Source organism: Geotrypetes seraphini, chromosome 2, assembly GCF_902459505.1.
Source record: "Geotrypetes seraphini chromosome 2, aGeoSer1.1, whole genome shotgun sequence".
NCBI lineage: Eukaryota > Metazoa > Chordata > Amphibia > Gymnophiona > Dermophiidae > Geotrypetes > Geotrypetes seraphini.
Genome location: NC_047085.1, coordinates 295,733,050 through 295,758,705, shown reverse-complemented (window position 1 = coordinate 295,758,705; position 25,656 = coordinate 295,733,050). Strand labels below are relative to the sequence as shown.

General features: G+C 40.2%; 1 protein-coding gene across 2 annotated transcripts in view; it reads left to right on the top strand.

The window, feature by feature from the left end:
• DNAH5 (dynein axonemal heavy chain 5) overlaps positions 1-25,656 on the top strand; it is a 598,099-nt gene that overhangs the window by 500,711 nt on the left and 71,732 nt on the right. For both annotated transcript variants that reach the window (XM_033929843.1, XM_033929844.1), the window contains exons 66-70: positions 404-647; positions 3,021-3,135; positions 3,322-3,512; positions 6,262-6,383; positions 20,003-20,152. In XM_033929843.1, the coding sequence (XP_033785734.1) occupies positions 404-647; positions 3,021-3,135; positions 3,322-3,512; positions 6,262-6,383; positions 20,003-20,152 (822 nt within the window). The remainder of the gene's footprint in view (positions 1-403; positions 648-3,020; positions 3,136-3,321; positions 3,513-6,261; positions 6,384-20,002; positions 20,153-25,656) is intronic.

Genomic DNA, 25,656 nt, shown 5'->3' with positions numbered 1-25,656 from the left:
CTTTGTAAACCGCGTTAGGCTTTAAGGAGAGTATAAATTTTTTAAATAAATAAATAAATATTTCCTGTGCCTTTGTCTATGTCACAGGTGTCGAAGTCGGTCCTCGAGGGCCGCAATCCAGTCGGGTTTTCAGAATTTCCCCAATGAATATGCATTGAAAGCAGTGCATGCACATAGATCTCATGCATATTCATTGGGGAAATCTTGAAAACCCGACTGGATTGCGGCCCTCGAGGACCGACTTCGACACCCCTGGTCTATGTAGTGATATAAATCTTGACCTAGAGAGAATAATTATCTCAGTTCAAAACTCTTAAAGTCTGATTGCAATGGATCCAATAAATCCAATTATTTTCTTCTACGTCATGACATAAAACTGTCAGTTTGCTTCCTGCCTTAACAGGAACTAGAAAAAGAGAGAACAGATCTCATGGAAGATGTGACTTCAAACAAGAGAAAGATGAAGGAGTTGGAAGATAACCTTCTATACCGCTTGACAAGTACCCAAGGTTCCCTGGTAGAGGATGAGAGCCTCATCACTGTACTAAGCACCACAAAAAAGACAGCGGAAGAAGTGACCCAGAAACTTCAGATATCAGCAGAGACTGAAATACAGATCAACATATCACGAGAGGAGTACAGACCTGGTGAGCTTAAGGTCCTGGTGGTATTGGGTCTCACACAACTTGTATAAATACAATATTAAACAGTGAGAGTATAAGGAAAGAAAATTTGTGGTGCCAGCACAGCACATAGTGCCAGAAAAAAAATAATTTCAGTTCTGCAGGCAGCACCCTTAGTTTGCATAAAATCACCCACACTGGGTTGAAAATGTATCCACTGCAGTAGTTTGCATTTATTTACGGTTAGATTAAATTTTATATTTAAAAAAAAGCAAATCGGCTTTCTGATGTTTCCTCTTTTTTTTGTGTTTGTGGCAAATATCAGGGGTACATGTATATTGGGAAAGCTATTCATAGGAGCTAAAATAATGCTGAGAGAATGCTCATCAAATTGTATATTCAACAATCAGGAACTGCTTATCAACCAAATCACACAGAGCCCACAGTTATTCAAAGGGCAGATTTCTGTTGCTGCTTGCTCTGACAGACCACCATCTGCCAGACCCCATTCACCCTTGGTTCCTCCAGTCTGGCATTGGTACAAGGCTGTCCAAGAAAGTTCTTATGGCCCAGTGCTCATAGGGCCACCCATGCATCATGTAATTGATGAACATTTTTAGACTTTCCATTCACCGATATCCAAATTCTGAATGAAAACAGCCAGCGATATCGGTGGCCTTCAGCCTGGAGTAGCTGTGTCACCTCCTTAAAGTTCCTCCGCTTTTGCAGGGTTGCCCAAACAAGGTTCTGAAAAATGCCCACCTTGCTATTTTTCCAGCAAAAATCTTGATTTTGCCTAGCCGCTGCCAAAATGCGCTCCTTAATAGTAATATCACCAAAACATGTTATAATGTCTAGAGAGCCAGAGCCCTTCGACGGCCCCAGGCTGCAGTGTGCTCGCTGGATATCAGTCAAAGCTGGTACTTCACCCCGAGTAGCCTGGAGAATCTGGAAGCATAAATCCTGCACAACAGCTTCACTATCCTTAAAGTCCTCTGTCTCAGATATTCCCTTAACGCATAAATTGCAGCAACACAATCTGTTCTCTAAGTTCTCCATTTGATTTTGCAGCTCTTTAAGCACTAGAGTAGTGCGATCTGCAGAGCCATAGGTCTTCTTCACCACCTGAACAAGAGTTGACACGTGCTCCTCTGAGGCTGCCACGCGCCTGCCAAGATCGCTCACCTGTACTATAATGTCAGCCAGCACAGCTTTAACATCTGTGCGAACTCCCACCATCTCCGCTTTCAATTCTTGAAACCAGGCTTGCATTGTCTTTTTGGAAATATCCTCCTCATCTAGTGTGTAGGGAAGGAGGTCTCCTCCTCTTTATCAGATTGAGTTGGTGCCATCTTTTTTTCTCCAAATTTGGGCCACCAGAATCTGTGCGCGCTTTATCAACACCATCAGTTGTATATCAAAACTTATCTAGCTTCTTTCTATTCGCCATCTCTCTGTAAGACCGATTCTACCAACTGTAGGCTGAAAAGTGCTTCAATGCTATATTTTCTTTGCAGCCCCAATGGAGCTCACAAACTAGGCAGCCATTCCGTGGTGTGACGTCACTTCATCTTCATTTCTGGCACTATGTGAAGTTCACAGTAGTGCCCTCTAAGGTGTCCCACTGCTTTATTGGCATGTATGTGTGGCCAGTCCATCACAGTGATGACCACTCCTACATCCAAATGGTCTAGATTTGGACGTTTTCAACTTGGACATTTCTTTGGTCGAAAATGGGGTATAAAGTTAGGCATCCTAAGGGTCGGACATAAGAACATAAGAATAGCCTTACTGGGTCAAACCAAAGGTCCATCAAGCCCAGTAGCCTATTCTCACAGTGGCCATCCTGTCGGCTTAGATGTCCATGTGCAAAATATATACATTTTTGGATGTCTAGTGGTTTGGCTTTCAATAATGGACTTTTCTGTGCTTCCGACTTTGTATGTTTAGTGGGAAACATTCAAATCGGACTTAGATGTCCATTTTGAAAATGGGCCTCCATCTGTCAGTAGATGAACTGTTATTGAATACATTTAGGCAGGTAGGATAAAGTGGGAAAAATAAATATGTGTACTGGAAGAGTTGTATGTTTGCACAAGCTTGTAAAGCTAAGCTATTCTTGAAATGTTGAATATAGAAGTTTTTCTTAGTTGAATGGGTTGCTTTGAAATTGTGATTTCTACGTTTGTCATCCAAGGTAGCATTTCATTTGCAACTGGTGCTTTTCTAGGATGCTGTTCGGTAAACAAATAAAAGCACTAGCTTCATATAGACTTTCTGCATATCTCCAGGGTTTTGACATTATCTTCTAGCCATCTAATAGATTTATTCATTTTTAGTGATTAATTTAATCTTTCTGTGCGACATCTTTTATTTGTGTGTGTTTGTGTGTTCTAGTTGCAACAAGAGGAAGCATCCTGTACTTCCTTATAACAGAGATGAGCATGGTCAATGTTATGTATCAGACCTCTCTCCGTCAATTCTTGGGACTCTTTGATCTTTCATTGGCCAGGTACAAGAATACCAGAAATGTGGTTTAATATTCCCTATGCAAGACTTTAGTTTACTAATAATATCTGCTTCCCTTCCCTTACTCCTACTTTGGGATTTCTTGAATTGTTATAACTATAACTAGTAAGTTCAGGTAAATTTTCAATAAAATGTCCAACTGTCAATATATGTGTTCTCTCGTACACAGATCTGTCAAAAATCCTATCACCAGCAAGCGAATAACAAACATTATTGAACACATGACCTTCGAGGTATATCAGTATGCAGCCAGAGGACTCTACGAGGAGCACAAGTTCTTGTTTACGCTTCTTCTTGCCTTAAAGATTGACATGCAGAGCAATAAAGTGAAACATGAAGAGTTCCTCACACTTATTAAAGGTCAGGAGCAACTTACGATAAAAAGATCTTGAAACTTGAAACTTCTTCTTGCTGCTTAGCCCACTGTTCCTCCTTCATTCTCTTCAAGATGTGCCTCCTATATGCAGATGTAGATGGATATTGATATTGATATACTTCACAGAGAATTATGCCTGCAATAGTAGAAAAGGAAGAGATTTGAGTTAGAAATTGCTCTTTTTTTTTTTTTTTTTTTTTTTTTAGTTAGTGGAGATTTTGACAAAGGAAAAGATTCACCCTATAAATACAGGTTATGTTATAAAGGCACATAATGGCATACCTTATGTTGCATTTATAAAATAGTTACGGCCTAGATGGCCTGTTATAAAATTACCATCCATACTACCTGTTGAAGATTCATAGAAGATTCTTTCTCCCCCTGCCCATCCCTCTCCCTCACTGAACACAACCCGAGTACTCTCCCATTAGCCCCTCATACCTCTTAATCTCCATTCTCCTGCAAGGATCATGCTGGTGCTGACTTTGCTCCCTGCCCTCTCTCTTGTGACACCACAGACCTATGACTTTGCAAAGCACATGTCTCCAACAGAACTTGGTGCCCCCTTTCAGCTGGCATTGCTACAGCACAGTCTCCTTAATCCCTGACTGACAGACCCACCAAGAGTCATAGGAGTACAGTGTAAATATGCATTCTAAAATATTTAGTGGATGTACTCCTATTATTCCTAATGCAGAGAACATTGAGAACATCTCAGCAACATTGAGATCATGTCATCAGTTGCTTCTAGAGATGCCCTAATATAGATCTGTGAAGTTGTCGATGACAGATTAGTGCTTTTCCTCCTGATATATGGAATTTATTGCTATTGGGTTGTGTGCCCAGAACTAAGTTATTTGCTGTTCCACAAGAGAGTGAACGTTTGAAATTTTTAGCATAATTTCAAGTGAAATTTTGTTTAAGGATTTTTCTGCTATATTTAATCAGGCCCAGTATAAGGGTATTAGATGCCTTAGATGAACCTTCAGTCTTGCAACCTCCCACCTCCTCCATTACCATGAATTAGCTTTCAGGCCTCTAGCTCTCCCCTCTGAGATTTTGATAAAGTCAACAATCATGATCAGCCCTAGCACCACCATTCCCAGCACAAACCTATAAATTCTGTGAGTAAAAGTGCATACTGATAGTTCTTTGTGTCAGAGTGACTAATAACTGTCAAGACCTATTTTGCTTTGGTGCCCACTGCCACCCAAAGCAATTGTTCAGTTTGTGCAGTGGTTAATCTGACCTAGTGGCTATGTTTAGACTTGCATCACCAATTAAATATGCTTAATATATTGCAATCTTCCTTGAGGTTTATTAAGTTAAATGCAAATAATTAAGAACAAAATAAATAGGTATATATCTAAATCCAAAATGAAGATGCACAAGCTCTCAAGAGAAGAATGACAAGGACAAATTTGAAACATTAGTGAAACATTTCTAAGAGACCCTTTTACCAAGCCACAGCTTTTACCAAGCTTACCACAGCTTAAAATTGCATAGTACAGGGCATGCTGAGGCATTCTCCAATAAGTTGCAAATGTGTGTGTGCTACTCATGTGCTAAAAAATATTTTGTATTATTGAGCCATGGGGGCATGTCTGGGGGCAAAGTGAGCGTTTCTGTGGCAATCAGTTTGTGCAGTTACATTACCATATGCTGATTAGAGCAAGACAACCTACAAAATGGGTGGCAGTAAGGGTTCATGTGCTAATTTTTGTTAATGGCCATGCATTAAAGGCACTGAATCGGAAGCCAAAGATAGGTCTCAACAATGAGACAGACACACAGCGGGGAGTCGTGAGGGCAGGATGTCAATAGATCTGCCAAGTGATTTTTTATGGACAAAACACCCTTGGCTGATCTATTGACATCCTGCCCTCACGACTGCCCAGTTGGGTGCACACATTAAAGGCAACGTTAGTGTAAAGACATTGAACTGGAAAATCGAAAGATCGGCCATTTCTTGGTTATGGTAAAACCTGGCCTTAACATGTGGGAAAGAGCTTTGTAAAGGCATGATAAGACCACTTTTGTACCATAACTTTGTATAAGTTCCCCTAAATGTTTATCATCTTTAAAGTTTACCTTAAATTTTGCATAATAATAATAATCCTCTTTGGGCTAAAGTATTCACTGCAGATGGTACCTTTTTAAGAGATGATGTCTGAAAATTAATGGAAATAAAAGTGCTAAACAAGATAAAGTTATTGCTGTCATAATCAAGGGGTTGTGTAGGGGAATAATTATCATAATCTTACTGGGGATTCATGACAGTTTAGTAGGAGCAACAGTGATCCCCAATCCTTCCTGCTCTATTCAAGCTGGAGTTTAATTTGGCACCTTTGACCCTTAGTAGTAGCCTAGTGCTACCCTACTACTAGGAGTCAAGCCACAAAATGTTCCTAAAAAGTGACACTGTGCTTTTAGGGCCCCATCATCAATACAACTGCAATTCCAACTCTGAAGGATACTTGAGTCCCAGACTACAAAACAAAGATATCCGCTGGACCCCATGGAACGGGCTGACAGGGCTCTGATGGCTTTTCCTTTTGACCTTAATTTCAATAAAGTTAATCAAGGTTAGAGAGCAATAGGCACAGATGTTTTGACTGCATGTATGTTAATACTAAAATGGGCCAAATTTGGGGACTCAGCACATGTAGAACAGAAAGCTCAGTTTTTCAGTAGATGTATTTTTAATCTGTGATAATAAATTGTTCATTGCAGGAGGTGCATCTCTGGACCTTAAAGCTTGTCCTCCAAAACCATCAAAGTGGATCTTGGATATGACATGGCTGAACTTAGTGGAGCTCAGTAAACTTAAACAGTTTTCTGACATTCTTGATCAGGTTGGTGTCACTTTGTGTACTAGACAGGCAGTATGTAGTAAACCATATTGCACAACAAAATTAATCTGTGCTATTCATGACAAGTATAATAGAAGCATGAATCTAACTGTTTGGTGATGTTTGCCCTGTGTGTTAAGCAACTTAAATGTGAGGGAAAAATGCATAAAATTGCCCCTCTAATGGAAGACCTAAGTACAGGTACTCATCGACTTACGACCGCAATTGGTTCCGACTGGCAGGTCGTAAGTTGATCGGGACATAGGTTGGCCTATGTTAGATTATGTTTAACAGATTTGAACCAACAAACTACTTCACGCCCCTTCTAAACTTCCGAAGAAGTTCCCGGTCCAACCGGCAGCGCGAGACCAGCTTCCCCGTTCATTCATTTCATTGGCTAGCAGAGCTCATGCATTTGTTTAAAAGTTTCGTGTCTAGGCAAATGTTCTCGCTAGCGCTAGCTGCCGAGCAGTGCACGGGAACACGGCAAAAGAAAAGAGGTGACCAGGTATTGATGCCGGCTTACTCTCACGCTGCGTAGTACTGCTGCGTAGCGAGACTTGGGAGTGCTGGAAACTGTCGTAAATGCATCATAAAGTCGAACAGTCGTAAGTTGATGAGTACCTGTATACTTAAAGCCACTTGGGCACTAGTCTGAATATCATCTGGAGTTTGGTTAACTTCCATGTCAATGCATATATTCAGCACTGATTATCTGGGGTTAGGTCAGCCTATGGCATGAAGCATGACATAACATAACTTTATTTTTGTATACCGCCACAATCAAAAGAATTCTAGGCAGTTTACACAAGAGAGAAAAACTGGACAATCAGCAAAGTACAATATTAAAATGAGAATACAGCATATTAACTAAAAAGATACTAAAAATATAAGTAAAAGCGGTAAAATTATATTAGGAATAAAAACCCAAAGGGTTGGAGGGGATTGGGTAGGGACTGGTCATACTAGATGGGTTTTATATATTTTTTGAAGAGTATGGTTTTAATATCTTTCTTGAATGCGAATGACTAAATGAATGCAAATGACTAAATGAAAAATAGAGAAGAGATAAATCGAATTAAGAGATAAATTTATCAAATAATACTGCTTACCTCCATGGGCTGAATATTTCTTCCCCCCTCCTCCCTCTGTTATATTTTGCCAGTGATGCATTGTAGTGCCATGCATATGGTACTTATTGGGGCAGAAAACAAGGGAGAAGAACCAAAAAATACTCCATGAATCACATAAGCAAAATGAACACAATTACATTACATTAGTGATTTCTATTCCGCCAATGCCTTGCGGTTCAAGGCGGATTACATCTAATTTATCAAGAATTACATTAAAAGTTTGAAGGAATAGCATAAGCGATGTCATAATATTTACTTAAGAAGTACCAAAGAGTTGTCAAGATCTTAAGGTGATAAATGTTGGTAATAAGAATTACCAAGGAGAAGTCGAGATCTTAGGTGATAAGTGTTGGGTAAATTAGAAGCATTTTAGACTTTGTTGGGTATTTAGAAGCACATTAGAGTGTATTAAGGGTAGGTAGAGGGTTGGAGGGGATTGGGTAGGGACTGGTCATACTAGGGGTTTTATATATTTTTTGAAGAGTATGGTTTTAATATCTTTCTTGAATGCGAATGACTAAATGAATGCAAATGACTAAATGAAAAATAGAGAAGAGACCTGATTAACATAAATTGTCCTTTACTGAGATGAATCTCAGGCCTTCTAACACAGCAGGACTCAACATGGGCTGTTTTGGAACTAGTGCCTGAATCATGAGTTCATGAATTCTAAGGAAAATTAAAATGAGTCCAATTTCAAATTCAGAAAATAATTTAGAAAGACAATATGAAAAATATATATAGATAGAAAATAACATTGCAAGAAATATTATTAATGAAATGATATTCAAAAGTGCACTCCTCTTCCTCCCATGTCCTAACATGATCCTTCTCCTCCGCTTCCGTGTCCCAACATGCCCCTTATCCCCTCCCTCTGTTCTGTGTGCCAAATTCGTACCTCCCTCCCAAAGGTGTTTACCTCCTCTGGCCAACTCCCTCCTCCCAGCCAAACTTCTCTTTACAAAGCCACTGCTGCAGTACCTATACAAAGCCCACGGCTGTCCCGGAAGGCTTTCTTCAGAGTATCACTAACTGGGGATAGCCCCAAGCTCCAAAAATGCTTCTGCAGGCTGGCTAACAGGTACTACAAGCCTGTCAGCTGCAGACTACCATCTGCTTCTTCACGCAGGTAGAGCTCAACCCACAAACAGGGAAGCTCCAAGCACCCAAAAAAACTTAAGAAAATCTGAAAATAAAGAAAAGAGCAGAGCAGAAACACTCATTCAGGCTCGAAACAGAAGGGAAAAACTGTAAGTGGCAGTAGAGCTCTCAGTGAAGTAGGAGGGATACAGAATAAATCTGGAGTAGATTCCTTTTGAAAATGCTTGTGGCCAAGAGGAGATTGCCCACTTGTCCAGAATGGCACACCTATTGCACTGGAAAAACGCGATTTTTGGGAAAAAAAGTTGTCTAGCATTTTTGTCGGTTTCTCCACATCCAATTTTGAATGTTTTGTGGAAATGTCCAAAGTCAGACTTAGATGTCCTATAGAAAATGCCCTTCCATGTCTCCTTCCATTAAGTCACTCTAGTGATGTCCTGTGCTTGTTGATCTGACTCAGTTTGTAGGCAGATTCTGCAGCCAAACCATAGCACTCTATAGGTTCCCTTCCATTGTTCTTTTGATATTTTTGTATAATTTTGAAAATTCTGAAATGTCCCATCAGCTGCCACCCCAAATGGCCAAGAACTAGGTTAGGAAAACAAAATGCTCAAATTTTTACCTTACAATTTCTTATTTTCTAGTCACTCTGAATCCAGCTCTTAAGGTAAATCTTACACATTTTGGTTGGGGTTGAATCTACTTTTCCAATGAATGCACTCCCGAAATCTTCTCACACAATATGCTGTATGTTTATTGGACTATATTCTTCCCTTTAGGTTTTAGTATGATATTATGTACTCATATGTGTATAAATAATAGCAGTATATGATTTTTTTCCTAAAGTGAAAATCAGCAATTTGCATGTCCTGCCAACCAAACAGACCTTTCTAGTCTGAATGTAGCAGTTGCCTGGTTACCCACTGATGGATCATATTACAGAATATTATTTCTGCTCTCCTCTACTGAGAGTTTATTCTAGCTTTAAATAATATTTTTATTTATCTCCTCAAAACCTGTCGGTGGGTTTCTTGCAGGGTATTTTGAATTAAGAACATATATAAATATCTAAACTGCTTTGATAATACCACAGAAAGGCAGTATTTAGTTCAATCATAATAAAAATCATGTATCAAATATTCGTATCTACAATCGTTTGAATAGAACTAGATTAATGAAAAGGATCGAGTATCTGGAACTGCTTAGAAAAGGAACAGAAAAAGATAGAGAAGCAGGAGGGATAAGAGAAAGAGAGAGAAAGATAAAGGAAGAGAGAGAGAAAGAGAAATAGAGAGAGATAGAGAGAGAGGCAGAAGTGTCTATAAAGCAGAACGAACATATGAATCTAAGAATGCCCAAGGTGATTTGTTTCGTGTCAAGTTTGTAGAGGATCGAGAAAACAATTTCTTCTCATAAGCATAAGATTCAAATTTGTGGTACATACTTAAAGAGTTCCACCAGAAGGTGTAGTCTAGTAATGAGGATGATTTCCAGTTTTTCAGAATATGCATTAGAGCTATCACAAACATGGTGTCTATGAGTTTAGGCGGGCAATTTGATTGTGCAAAACATGGGTGTTGAGAACGAAGAATTATAATGTCCATGGAGATCACTTCTGAACATTTAGTGATAGATTTTATGGTATCCCAAATACGAAGCCAAAAGGAATGAACCATATTGCAGTGGAAAAGCATGTGATCGAGAGTTCCGGGTGCTTTCAGACAGTTCCAACAGGTAGAGTCTTGTTGTAGATTCGCTTTCCATTTACGATATGGAGTCCATACTGCATTCCACATAACAAAGTACATTGATTGCGAAACTCTGGATGATAAAAGAGGACGATTTGTGGAAGACCAGAAGAGCTCCCAATCTATTTCAGAAAGCGTGGTTTTCAAAATAGAGTCCCAATGGTTCATAGATTGAGATGAAAAGGTGAAGAAGTGATCTCTTAGTATACCATAAAAAAGAGATATTGCCTTACCCTTCAGTAAAGCCAGAGTGGACCAATGACGAACAGTATGAATAGAGGTCATAAAGTCAGGGCGTGTATGTATATTAGCTAATATTCCAGTAAGCATAAGCCATTGTGATCGTACAGAGGATGGGAGTGAGTATGCGGAACGGAAAATATCAAAGGGGACAAAAGAATTAGAGGAGACCAATTGATGAACAAACCACACACCCGCCCGCTGCCACCTCTTCCATGAGAGGGATCTTCCACTGATCTGAATTTTAGAGTTATTCCAAAGGGACATGAGTGGGCCTTCATCAGCGTGAATTTCAGCCGCTGCATCTAATAGGCGTAAAGCATGCTGCGTTGCACATAATAAAGAATACCTTCTCAAGTGTCTAGGTATTGACACTGTAAGAAAGCACGAGACGTGCAGTGGTGTACATAAAAAGCGTTCCATTTCAAACCATGCTGGTTGGTCTTGAGGGTTCGAATCAACTATCCATTGAGCTCCATATTTGGCTAATGATGCAATATAATAGTAGTAAAAATCTGGTAGATTTAGGCCGCCATTAATCTTAGAGGCCTTCAGCTTGGCGAGAGCAATACGAGGTTTTTTCTTGTTCCAAATAAATTCAGAAATTTTCATATTAAGCCAATGAAAGAATTTTTTCCGGCATAATAGGGGAAGCATAGAAAGAATGTAATTAATTTGTGGAGCCAGAGTCATTTTAATGGAGGCTATTCTACCCCACCAGGACAGATAAAGCGGAGACCAACGCGTTGTAGTATTTAAAATTAAATTTTTGATTTTGGATATGTTAAGATCCTGAGCATGATCTGGATCTTTATGAATTAGGATTCCCAAATATTTCACAGCTCCTTGTGACCATGGAAAAGAGAAATGAGCTAGATCTGAGAAGGAAATATGGTCATTGAGAGGAAAGATCTCCGACTTCTCCCAATTGACAGAGTATCCCGAGAGACGAGAATATTGGGAAACTATGTAAATGAGATGGGGTAGAGAGACAAGAGGATCTCTGAGAAAGAGGAGAACGTCATCGGCATAAGCTGCCAATTTAATGTCTCGATTTGATGAGGGAATACCTTTTATTAGGGAACACTGTCGGATAGCAGATAATAAAGGTTCCAATGCTAAATCAAATAATAATGGTGAAAGGGGACAGCCTTGACGGGTACCTCTGTGAAGGGAAAATCTATTAGAGAGAGAGTTATTAATCAGGATACGGGCCGTGGGTTGACGATATAATGTTTCTATCCAATTTGTGAAAAAGGAACCAAAGTTGTACCATTTCAGTACTCGGAATAAGAAAGGCCACTCCACTCGGTCAAAGGCCTTTTCAGCATCGATGGCCAGGCCAATCACAGGCTCCGACATTGTTTTGGCGTGAGCATTTATATGGTGAAATAAACGTAAATTATCTCCTATATATCTTTGTTTGATGAATCCCGTTTGATCTTTATGTACGAGGGTTGGGATCACTGTATTAAGTCTTAGTGATAGAATTTTCGCCATGATTTTGTAATCCAAATTGAGGAGAGAGATAGGACGAAAATTTTTAACCAAAGTAGCATCCCTATCTGGTTTGGGAATAACTACAATGGTGGCCTCGGTGAAGTTAAATTGTTTGTCCGGAGTGGAGTGGAGGAAATCATAATATGTTAGAAGTTGAGGTGCCAAGAGAGCTCGGAAATTTTTAAAAAACTCACCAGTAAACCCATCTGGTCCAGGGGCTTTCCCAGCGGGTAAGGAGGATATAGCAGTCTCAATCTCATTTGTAGTTATAGGAGCATCTAGTTTTGCTTTAATAGATTCCGATATAGTCGGATGATTTAAAGAAGCAAGAAAAGAATCTATGTCCGAATCAGGGGCCGAAGACTCAGAATGATATAGGGCAGTATAAAATTTTTCAAATTGGGAGGAAATCAACGATCTGGTTCTTACTAATTGTCCTGATGGGTCTTGAATAGCTGAAATGTGTAAACGTTTTGATTTGGTTTTAAGATATCTTGCTAAAGGGCGACCCATAAGATTATCTCCCATATAGTGACCAGAAGTTGAAATAAAGATATCTCGTCGGGCCGTGCAAGAGACCAAAGTATTATATTCATATTTAAGGTTTTGAATACGTTGGAATAAGGATGGATCATGTAAATGAGTAGACATATGTTGTAATTCTAGGTTTTTGATAGAAATTTCCAATTCTTTTTCTTTTTGCATGGATTGTTTCTTTTTCCAGGAAGCAAGCTTAATCAATTCACCTCTGAGAGAAGCTTTGTAGGCTTCCCAGACGATAGAAGGACAAATTTCTGGATCTTTTGTATTGAGTTCGAAGAATTCTGTAGTAAAGGATTTGATTTTGTCCACTATTATCTCATCTAAGAGTAAAGTATTGTTAAGTCGCCAAGAGGGAGATTCTTTGTGCGGAGCAGAAACAGATAAATGCAAAGAAATAGCTGCATGGTCTGTAAGAGATATTGGGTGTATGATAGTGTTTGTCACATCTTGAATGAGAGAAGAGGAAAGAAGAAAGAAATCAATCCTCGAGTAGGTGTTATGTGGCGGTGAAAAATGGGAATATTCCCTACCTTTTGGATTTAGTAAGCGCCATGGATCTACAAGGGAGAAGGCTTCTTTTAAAGCATGTAGAGCTGCAAAAGATCTGGATTTGGAGGGTTTGCAAGAGGATGATCTGTCTATGTAAATATCTTGAATTTGATTGAAATCCCCGCCCAGTATCAGAGAACGAGAATCGTGTTCAACTAACGCCAGCTGAAGGTCTTTGAAAAAGTCTGGGTGGTCCAAGACAGGAGCGTAAATGTTAAGGAACACAAAATCTACAGAGTGCAACGCAGCATGCACTAGACACCATCTACCGTCAGAATCCGTTTTAACAGAGTGAATAACAGGGGATAATTTGTCACTGAGAAGTATTGATATCCCATTTTTCTTCCTCTGAGTTGCAGGAGAATATAAATGAGTGGAATATCCCTTCAACTTAAATTTCAAGGAGGCAGCGGGCGGGAGGTGGGTCTCCTGTAAGTATATCACATCAGGATGTTTATTAGACACATAGTTGGCTATCTTTTTTCTTTTAATAGGATGGTTCAAACCATTCACATTAAAAGAAAGGATATGTAAGTCAGCCATAATCTATTATATGTGGTGTTAGAACATAGCAGATATCACCTTTATAAGAAAAAAGCAAATGACATAACCAAAATATCAAACAGACACTTCTGCCAGAAGGTAGAAATAAAGAAAGCATAAGATAAAGAGCAAATAGACTAGCAGTGACAGCATAATACAAGGTCAGAAAAAAGAAAGACCAAACTATCATGCATGGAAGAAAGCAGTTTAAGGGTGCTCCTGTGCGCACGGAGAGATAACACATACGGAACATCTAACATTATTTCACACTCACTCAATTTGAGAAACATGAAAGTGGTGTGCTTTTTCACACAAAGCAATAAATTGTATAGTCTTATATTAGCAAGCTATAACAGCAGAAAACCTTAACAGCAGAGAACATTAACAGCAGAAAACCTTAACAGCAGAGAACATTAACAGCAGAAACCAGATGCAAGCATAGACATCAGTAGCTCAGCATGTCAGCGCATTTTCAGAGAGTCCAGGAATGCAGTCAGCTCATCAGGATCAGTGTACGAAGTAGTGCGGTTATTGTAGGTAACTTTCATCCTGGCAGGATACATAAGACCGTATTTGGCTCCAATGTCTTTGAGCTCTTGCCGGTGAGAGAGAAAAGCCTTTCTCTTCAAGGCTGTGGTTTTAGCCAGATCTGGAACAATGAAAAATTTCCTGCCTTGATGTAGTAGCTGAGCTTTCTATGGACCTAGCACTGCAGGGTGTTTTTCAGCCAAGATACTTGCAGAGGCTTTATCATAGGAACTTCACCTGGTTAAATTTACAGCTTCTCAGCATACAAAACATCAGAACAGTCACGGAGAAAATGGAGAGGCTTTTCCCTTCTCTGTTTAATCAAGGTCACCTGACTCCTTCTTGCAGAGAATTATCAAGCACACAGAAACAAACGAAACCCAGTCTTGATATTTGAAAGGCAGGTTTTGTCCTTTCCTTAGTTTAGGAACTAATCACCATTATATCCTGATCAAAGCTAGCAACTGGAGGTAAGTCAAAACTATCCATTGCCTCCTCTCCTGCCAAGCTCTCAGCAGTGGGTCTCTGGTTAGGCAAATCCTCTGCCATTTCTATGTCCTCCCTGCTTTGAGGCTGAGGACAGAGACTCCTCCTCTCACTATATTGGGCATGCTCCTGTTGGTGCCTCTGCTTTGCTTCCTCTGTCTCTCCCTTACTGTGATTCAAGGCTCTGTTTTTAAGCGTGTCCTCTCTCCTAGGAGGGGGTTTGGGCTGAAAAACCCTAGGGAGATGAACCTGGTTTCTCATAGGCTGACGATACTGTGAATACCCTACAGGACCAGGTTTCCACTTCATAGTAAAAGTCCTAGCAGACTTTTTATCATATTTAAACTGGTATGGTATTTTCTGCGGACTATTCTTAGGCTCATACCTTTCTTTCTCTACCTCACTGTCTGAAGGGTAGTCAGCCATTTCTATATCCTTATTCCTCACCTGGTCAGCTCTCCTCATCAGGGACCATGTTCTGTTTTTTTAACCACAGGGACAAAGCTGGCCATGGGTTGTCACAATGCCCAATCCCTCCTGCCAGAACCCCTCACCTTCCCCGCAAACATCACTAGTAGGAGGGATGCCCCACCCTGTAAAATAGCTCTTCTGGACTCTCCCCCCAGCCCACCCAATTTCTCAGTTTGCATGCAGTTTAACAGTGTTTAATACTTTCGTATCATCTGCATATTATTCACTTTACTTGCCGTCACCATTTCCAGATAATTTATAAATATGTTAAAAAAACACTGGTCTCAGTACAGATTCCACTATTCACCTTTCTCCATTAAGAGAATTAGCCATTTAACCCTTCTTTCTATATTTTAACCTCTTCCCAACAGGACATTTTCTCCTATCCCATGGCCTTTTAATTTCCCCAGGAGTCTCTTGTGCGGGACTTTGTTACAAGCTTTCTTAACATTCATTAAAACCCCTTGCTGGGGTTTTAAGATCAAAGATGTGCCCACAACTATGCCTTCCTAACATAATTTTCTGTTACCAAAGTGTTTGAAGATAACTACTATTTGTCTCATTGAATAGTTTGTGCTTTGGATTATATCCTCTGTGTAAATCAGCTCACTTGGAAGAATGCTTTTCTTTCTTTGTGGGCTCCCCAGTTTTATGTGACGAGGATTGATTTCATTGTTGGTATTGATTGCACTGTATATATGTGTGAGTAGGTGGGAGGGGGTGGGGAGATACTTTTAATTTGAGTGCAATTGTTGGATATGTAGAAAAGGGGGGATGATATATGCATTTGTCATAAAATATAATTTGATAGAATTTAAGTGCTGTTAAAATGTAAAATGTCTGTATAAAATGTTGCACTTATTTTTGGCTTTAAAATGAATAAAGATTTTTTAAAAAACAAACAAACAATAAAATCATTAAAAAAAAAAAAAAGCTTTCTTAAAAATTTAAAAATGTTACATCAGCCAGCAAAAAAAAAAAAACCAATACAGGGGAATAGAGTTTGTTCCCTGCATCAGACAGTTAGACTCTGAGGACAATGCAGAAAGCTACTGAAAGCTCAGCCATGCAGTTATTACAGGGTATACATGCACATTCCTAGCCAAATAATCAAGTTTCAAGTTTATTTATTATTTGATTAATCGCCTATTCCAAATTCTAAGCGATGTACAAATCAGTAAAATACATATTTAAAATATACATGAAATAAACATACATAATTAATAAAGGGATAAGTTTTTTTATTTATTTTTTTTTTAATAATAATAAACTGATTAACGCAATACCTGACACAATAGGGAAGGCAGGAAAGAAATACAATCTTAGAAAGGAAAGAGTCAACAATTAAAGAAAGAAGTTGAGTGCGGGTTTAATGTGCACAATATACATGACTGCAAATAGCCTTACAATGTATAATAAGGAGGCCTTTAAGTATTACATTTCTCCCTCCATATTCGCGGTGGATGCGGGCAGAACATAGCCGCGAATATGGAAAAACCGTGAATAACTTTTCAACAGTTAATCGCGTTGTTTTGTTTTTTTTAAAAGTCAGCGTTTTTACTATTGAAACCGCGAATGCAGTAGTGTATGGTAATAATCTCAGGGTAAAAAAAAAAGTTATGAGGTGTTTGCAAGAAGGTACAGGGCGAGGGGGCTCTTTATAACCCATTCCCCTGTTCTTTACTACTACGGGGATTTAAAAGAGCTCCTGAGCAGGGGAAAAGTACACGCTGTTGAGTGCATGGCGGGCCGGCATCAACAATTACCTCCCCGCCCCAGGCTTACCTTGGACACGATTAGTGGCTCCCCGTGCTCCAGGCCCCCTTTCAGCATGAAGCCCCATGGCACTCCCCCTTGCAGCTGCACATGAATGCACTGGAAAGGGACAGCTCTGCTCTCCATTCTCTCCTTCAGGCCGGTGGTGGGAGCTCCTCGATCCATGCTCTGCATTATTTAAAACTTATCCGCAGCTGGCTCCATTCACTGTCCGCTCCGATTTTACACACGGGAGAAAGAAGAGGTGGGGGACACGCGCACACGCCTCCGGCAAGGATCGGGAGGCACTGACAGTGACCTAGAGAACCGAAGCCCTGCGACTGACAAGACACCACAGCAATGGGCAACCTGCACCTGCTGAAATCCAGCCAATTATCTTCCAGTATACAGGGGGGAGGTTCCTCTGAGAAGTAATGGTTTCACTCTACCCTTCTCACTCTCCCCCCCACCCCACACACACACTCTCTTCCCAAAAAATAACAAACACACAAAATGCAAAATTCTCAGCGTGAGGAGGAAAGAAGGCAGAGCATGGAAGCAACGATTTTCAGAGTGAATGTTGGTAAGTGCTAAACTTTTTTATTGGTACAGTAAAAGAAAAGGAACTTTACTCATGATGTAATTTTTGGGGGCGGAGTCAGCATGCAAAAAAAATCGCAAATAAGCAAAACTGCGAGTGCTGAAACCACGAATATGGAGGAAGAAGTGTACATAGCAACGCAGAGAAGGAAATAGTGGCTTTTTGCCAGGTCTAGGTTAGCTCGAGAAAATGTTTGCAATAATTTTTTTTTTTGCCCTTTTTGTTTTGCCTCTTTTTCCAAAGCAACTGCAACTTTAAATAGACAAGTGATGAGTTCATGTCTGAAGAGAATTGAGGTTTATCCCAATAAACATATTTAATACTGTAAAAAATAATACATTTCTGTACCTTTTGTTCAGTGTGTGTCATTTGCAAGCCTAATTTACATGCTTTTATGCTTGTACAAGTTCTATACACAAGAATGTCTATACGCCAATCAGTTAACAGCCTTAGAAGTGAATGAATCTGATCGAAACCTGATGTAATCCCTGAAATCCACAAATACAAATACAGCTGTCAAACCAACATTATACAGCACTATTAATTATGCTTTGATTAATAGGCACATCTTCTACAATTTTCTTTAATATGCCGATTCACTATGATTATTAATTGCACTTGAACAGGAAGGCTACAATTTATTTTTCATTGCTTGCATAACATGGCTGTTATTACCATGTGAAAGAAATATGCATACAGCCTGCACCTCCCTGTAACAGTGCGATTTAGCTGCACCTAAAATTTGTATCTTATTAGCTTCCTGCATTCTGCAGAATATTTTCTTGCTAATCATGCAGTGCAGCTACCATTTGCTCATAGCTCTACTATATGGCTTTCTTCATTGCCCCCTCTCCCCTCATGCCATTGAGGGATGTAAAAATCATTTGCTTTTTGTAAAATGTTTGCATTATGACCCTGAACTCTTACTTCATGAAAATGAATAAGGGGTCCCAGTCAAAGAAAAGATTCATTTTGCAAACATTTCTTAAGATATATTTTGAATACCATATATATTCGAATATAAACCGGGATTTTTGGGCCAAAAAATTGGGGTCCTGGTTTTTATTCGAACCAACACCTCCTCCCAGAATTATTGCAATCTGCTGGAGCCAGTGAGGAAGCCTCTCAGTGCCGAGCAGCAGCGCCAAATCGTGTTCCTGCTCGTGCTGCTCAGCAGCCGAAGAAACTCAATCTGCAGCAGCCGGTTAGCACAGGAGCTCGGATCGGCAGAGGAGGTATGAGGATAGGTCAGGGAGGGTGCAGAGTGCAGAGCCTGACAAGGGAAGGAGGGAGGGTGCAGTGTCTGACAGGAGAGGGAGGGAAGGAAGGGTGCTGGGTGCAGAGTCTGACAGGGGAGAGAGAGAAGGAAGGGTGCTGGATGCAGAGCCTGACAGGGGAGGGAGGGAGGGAGGGAAGGAAGAAAGAGGGTTGGGTGCAGTGCCTGACAGGGGAGGGAGGGAAGGGGGCTGGGTGCAGAGCTTGGCAGGGAGGGGGCTGGGTGCAGAGCCTGACAGGGCCAGGGCACTTGAATATTAAGCCACCCGACTTATATTCGGGTCAAACATTTTTCCTCCTTTTGGGGGAAAGGGGGGGTCTCGACTTATATTCAGATTGACTTATATTTGAGTATATACGGTATGTATCTAATCTACTTTCTCACACTCAAATGTACCTTTGGCACATATACTTTCCATTAAGTTCGAAGGGTACCAAAAAGATAAACACAGAGTAAACACAAACATAAACACCTGATTTCAACTCCAGCATGTAGCGAGAACCCAAAGCAGAGAGATGTGTTCAAATTTTTCCCTTCTGAAAATCAGATGAGCCACCGTGCTCTGCAGTTGTAGTTTCTCTAGAACACCTACTGTTATTTCCCCATAAAATTTGTTTGGGTGGCAAAGGGCAGCGCTATAACTGTGCACTCTCATTTACAAGCCACTTGAGTGTGTAAATGTACAGAATACTAGCACTATTGTGGGTAAGCGGAAACTAACATTCATAAGTAGTAGCTTGTTAATGGTACATGAAAGTGGCACAGCAACCTCTGAGCATGCAAGAGGTTATTCACCTTGATGGGTCTACCACTTTACCTGTGTAATTTGCAGAACACAGTCAATTATGCATGGCTGTGCCACATTTATGTGATCGCAATAACTCCATTCTGCGGGTGCATATATCTAGGCATGCTAATGCCAGGTTATGATCATGTTCTATAATGGAATCCAATTGCCCAGATGCCATTATGGAATAGGCTTTCACTTTATGGCATTGGGGCACCTAAAAGGTGGCACTCACTTATAGAATTGCCCCCCCTCATATCCTTAATTAGACAATGTGGAATTTGTGAAATTTATCCACTGCTTGATTTCTGTCTTTTTTTTTAAACAGTTATATATATTTCCTTCCTTTTGATGCTTTTAGATCACAAGAAATGAAAAAATGTGGAAAGTCTGGTTTGATAAGGAGAACCCTGAGGAAGAAATGGTACCTGGTGGCTATGATCAAGCCTTGGATTGCTTTAGACGTCTTCTGCTTATTAGATCATGGTGTCCCGATAGAACCATTGCTCAGGTACACAGTTTGCCATCCACAGTCTCTAGCTTTAATTTTGGAGTTTATATCATCAAATCGTTTTCACTGGAATAAAATTCATATTTATGAATCTATTGCTAATGCTAACAGGGTGATTCTATGTATTACTGCCTAGAGGTATACACCGTGTATATATGTCAAAGGCATCATTAATTAACAGGCACCTATGTGTACCAGGCACTATTCTATAAAGTACCACCAAAGTGCCCTAGAGCCTGATATTATTTGGTACTATTTAGCCAGCAGTCATTTTCCATGTCTAAGAATTTTACCTCTGTAGCGCTCCTTGATGTAACATTTATCCAGTCAATACTGGGGTAATTGAAATCACGCTATCAAAAATATCTACATACAGTAGAATCTCAGCATTCAATTAACTGACACTCTCAACCAACTTGCAAAAAAATTGTCAGCAAAAAAAAAAATTAAAAAAAAAAAATATATATAATCTCTCATTCTTCTAAGACAAAGTCCAAAGTGGTGCTCCTGACCCTATAACCTCTCCTCCCTTCTTTCTTCAGCAGCAGCCACAAATCTTCCCTCCCTCCCTCCAGCTCCCGAAGCATCCCAGCAGCCACCAATCTCCCTCCTTCCCTCCAGCTCCTGGAGCATCGCAGCAGCCACCAATTTCTCTCCCTCCCTCCTTCCAGCTCCCAGTGCATTGCAGCAGCCACCAATCTCCTTCCCTCTGTTCCCGAAGCAGCAGAGCTGGTCCTGACAACCTCCTCTCTCTTGCCATTCCTGAAGCAGCAGAGCCGGTCCTGACAGTCCCCTTCCCTTCCTCTTCCCTCACTCACCCAACAATGTAGTGACAGCCAGTGAGCAGAGGAAGCGCCAGTAAACCGGCAGCTTCTGGCCAGCCCCAGCAGAGCCTTTCCTCTGCCGCATCACTTCCTATTTGGCAGAAGAAAGGCCCTGCTGGAACTGGCCAGAAGCTGCCTGTGTGCCGATGCTTCCTTTGCTTGCCAACTGCTGCTATATTGGGTGAGTGAGGGAGGAGGGAGGGAGAGGGGTTGTCAGGACTGGCTGTGCTGCTTTGGGTAAGGGAGTGGGGGGAGAAGGAGGAAGAGAAAAGGGGTAGAAAAGAAGGGGTAGAAAAAATGACCAAGAAAGAAGGGAAGAAGATGCTCAACCTACAAGTGGGAATGGGGGGATGACAGAGTGAGGTGGGAAGGGAGACCCAACTATTTTTATATTAACTCTCAAATAGCCAGAACCTACAATTATCCGCCATCCACCAATTCCCATGGTGCCGGATAACTGAAATTCTACTGTACCTCTGTTTAACAAGTATAGAAGCCCATTCCTTTGCTCAATATCCTCAAAAATCCAAAAGTGGAGGAAAAAGGCCTCAATTCAGCTTCATAGGTCAGAAGAAAATCTACCTTCTCAAAGTTCAAAAAGTAAGCAAAAAAGGAGAAACGCTTACACTATGCCCAACAATACAAGCAAAAAGCCACACAGTGATCAGATCAGAACTTAGCTGTGTTCCTTGTCATCTGAACTATATCTTCAATCTCAACAAAAAATATCCATCATCTGTGACATTCAGTAGGAATGATGCTAAAATCCACACATCCAAACCTGACAGGGATTCTCCGTGTTGCCTTTAACTGCAACAGGGGTGTTCACTGGTCACTTCAGTCTTCTCACAGTCTCAAAATGTCTTTTTGCGTGTATTGTTAGGCATAGTGTAAGCATTTCTCCTTTTTGCTTACTTTTTGGACTTTGATATTTAGTTACATGGAAGATGGAGTTTTTTCTGACCTATGAAACTGAACTGAGGTCTTTCTCCATTTAAAAAAAAATTTTTGAGTGATTTTTGAGGATATTGTACAAAAGAGTAGGCTTCTATGCTTGTTATAGGAATATATAGGTATTTTTGATAGTGTGTCCTTCTCCTATCATCAAGTAATTGAAATCATCCATTATTATACTGTTGCCCAATCTGACAGTTTTCCTGATTTCTGTAACGTCTTCCGCTATTTGTTTGTTCTATCTAATCTAATCTAATCCTTAGGTTTGTATACCGCATCATCTCCACGTTCGTAGAGCTCGACGCGGTTTACAGTAGGAGAAATAGGAAGGAACTACAACAGAGGGTTAGAGGTAGAAGTGTGAAGAAAATTTAGAGGACTTGTGATGCCAAGATATAAGAGTTTCCTTGAATCCTAAGTTGGAGGGAGACTTACATTTTTTGAGAAAAGCCAGGTTTTCAGATGTTTGCGGAAAACTTGGAGAGAGCTCAAGTTCCGAAGAGGGGAGGTAAGGTTGTTCCAGAGCTCAGTGATTTTGAAGTGGAGGGAGGTCCCTAGCTTTCCTGTGTGGGAAATGCCTTTTAGCGAGGGGAAGGATAGTTTTAATTTGTGGGAGAATCTGGTGGTATTAGGGTTTGAGGAATTCCAAGAAAGAGGTATAAAGGGAGGGAGGATACCATATAGGATTTTGAAAGTTAAACAGGCGCATTTATAGTGGACCCTGGTGATTATTGGAAGCCAGTGGAGCTTGGCCAGGAGTGGGGAGACATGGTCAAATTTACTTTTAGCGAAGATGAGCTTGGCCGCGGCATTCTGAATCCGTTGGAGTCTGTGGAGGTTTTTCTTAGTTAGGCTTAAGTAGATAGAGTTGCAATAGTCCAATCTGGAGAGGATGATGGATTGGACAAGGAGGGTAAAATGTTTTTGATGGAAGCAGGATCTAACTTTCCTCAGCATGTGAAGGCTGAAAAAGCATTTTTTTACCAAGGATTGGAGATGGTCATTGAAGGACAATGTGGAATCAATGATGATGCCCAAGACCTTGCTTGAGAACTCAAGCTGCAGAGAGGAGCCAGAGGGTAGTGGGATGGAGGTGGATAGGTGATCTAGTTTTGGACCGAGCCAAAGAAGTCTTGTTTTGGACTCATTCAATTTCATTTGCACAGTGTGGGCTCAGGATTGTAGGTTCATTATACAAGAGGATATGTTCTTAGACAGGTCGGTGAGGTTCGAATCGGTCTCGAGGAGGACGAGGATGTCGTCTGCATAAGTGTAAATTGTTTCAGTGTACTCTTGATTTCTATCCATAAGAATTGCATTCTGCTGTTTCAAGTAGAATGTTAGTTTGTTATACTCAATTCCCTCTTTAACATATAGTGCACCCCTCTCCTTTTTGATCCAATCCATCACTGTGATAAATTTGTACTCTAATAACTCAGTGTTCTATTGATTGTACTCCTTCAACTAGATGTCTATTATATCTACCTCTTCATTTAGTGCTATATACTCTTAACTCTCCCATCTTAATTTTAGGCTTCTAGCATTTGTATAGAGACACTTCAAATTGTATTTATTCTTTGCATCAACAAGTTGCTTAGAAGTTTTTTGTAATTTAATTGAATTTAATTCTTATATACCGCTAATAACCGTGAGGTTTCTAAGCGGTTTACAAAAATGATGCATTAAAGATAAAAACTAAATAAATAAGATAGGTACTTGGAAATTTCCTAACTGTCCCAAAGGCTCACAATCTAAAGTTGATGAGAATAATTTGAATTCTTTATTCTGCTATCCTCTTAAACACTTCTGGCTTTCTTTCAGCATTCTTGAGTGAAATGGTGTGCTGGCCATGTTAGTCCACTTTCCAATGTAATATAAAGAAATAAAACAAAGGAAATATCTTATTTATTGGACTAATTCAATGCATTTTATGATGAGCTTCCAAAGGTAACACCCCTTCTTCAGATCAGAAAAAAGCAAATGTTGACAAAAATCAGTATATATAAGGAAAACATAAAAGCATTTTAATGATAGGAAGAGGGAGGGATGGGCGAGTGGGAAGGAGACAGAAAGGTGGCAGAGCAGTTTTAAATGTCTTTATAGTGGGAAAGAAAGCCCAGATCTCTGTTATGTTCTGTCTGGTAAGTATCAAAATGTCTTATTTTGATATCATAGATTTTACGTTCTCAGTCTCTTATGAGGAAAGACTAAAAAGGTTAGGGTTCTTCAGCTTGGAAAAGAGACAGCTGAGGGGAGATATGACTGAAGTCTAGAAAATCCTGAATGGAGTAGAATGGGTACAAGTGGATTGATTGTTCATTCTGTCAAAAATTACAAAGACTAGGGGACACTCGATGAAATTACAGGGAAATACTTTTAAAACCAATAGCAGGAAATTTTTTTTTCACTCAGAGAATGGTTAAGCTCTGGAACGCGTTGCCAGAGGATGTGGTAAGAGCGGATAGCGTAGCTGGTTTTAAGAAAGATTTGGACAATTTCCTGGAGGAAAAGTCCATAGTCTGTTATTGAGAAAGACATGAGGGAAGCCACTGCTTGCCCTGGATTGGTAGCATGGGTTTTGGTCAGATACTAGGGACCTGAATTGGCCACCGTGAGAACGAGCTACTGGGCTTGATGGGCCATTGGTCTGATCCAGTAAGGCTATTCTATGTTTATATGGATTGTATTAAAGTTCCCTTTTAGTATTCTCACCATGAAATCATTGGTGCAGTGGTCAGTTTTTCCAAAGTGTTGTCCTACAGAGGTGACATCCTGGTTGGTATTTCAATCTTGATATGATATCTATGTAGGTTGATTCTGGTCTTTAGCTTTGGTTTGTTTAGTAGATGAGCATGAGAAGGATCCCTTTATGCTGAATCCCATATGAGCGACTGTGGGTCCTTTGAGTTGTGCTTGCACAGATTGCAGTTTGTCGTACCACGAGGATGTGTGCCATTCTCTTCATGGGTTTGTGTGGGGAGCTTGCTTTTTACAAATTTTTCTTTCAAATTAAGTGGCTGACGGAAGGCCAGCACAGGTGGAGCTGGGAATTGCTATACAGCAACATCCCCCATGCAGATGGCATTGCTGCATTTGAAAAATTCCTAAAATCATCAATCCTGGACCACCAGTGCTCACCAGAAACTTTTACAGCATTAATCAAATTCATTCTTTAACTCACAACTATTTCTGCTTTAATAATGATATCTGTCTGCAAATTATAGGCACAGCTATGGGCATGAAGATGGCACCACAATATGCAAACCTCTTCATAGAAGAACTAGAAGAGACATTTCTAAATACTTTTCAGACAAAACCTCTTAAATACCACTGGTATATTTGATTACATTTTTATGATTTGGACTGAGGGAGAAGACTGTCAAACAATTCTACAATTATTTCAATAGATACCATCCTACAATCAAATTCAAAATTGACTATTCCCCAGAAAAAGTCAATTTTCTAGACACTACAGTCTCTATTAACAATGGTTATATGTAAACATCTACCATGTTACCCTGAAAATAAGACCTACCCCGATAATAAGCCCCAGCAGGATTTTCTGGGTAGGTCTTAATATACCCCAAAAATAAGCCCTAGTCCTGGGATTTGCCAGCAGTTTCCCTTTCCTCCCTCCCATCCCTTGTACAGCAGAACCCTTGAGCGAGCACCGCCTCCCCTCAAGCACCCAACCTGCTGTGCAGCCAAACCCCTATCCTTCCCTCC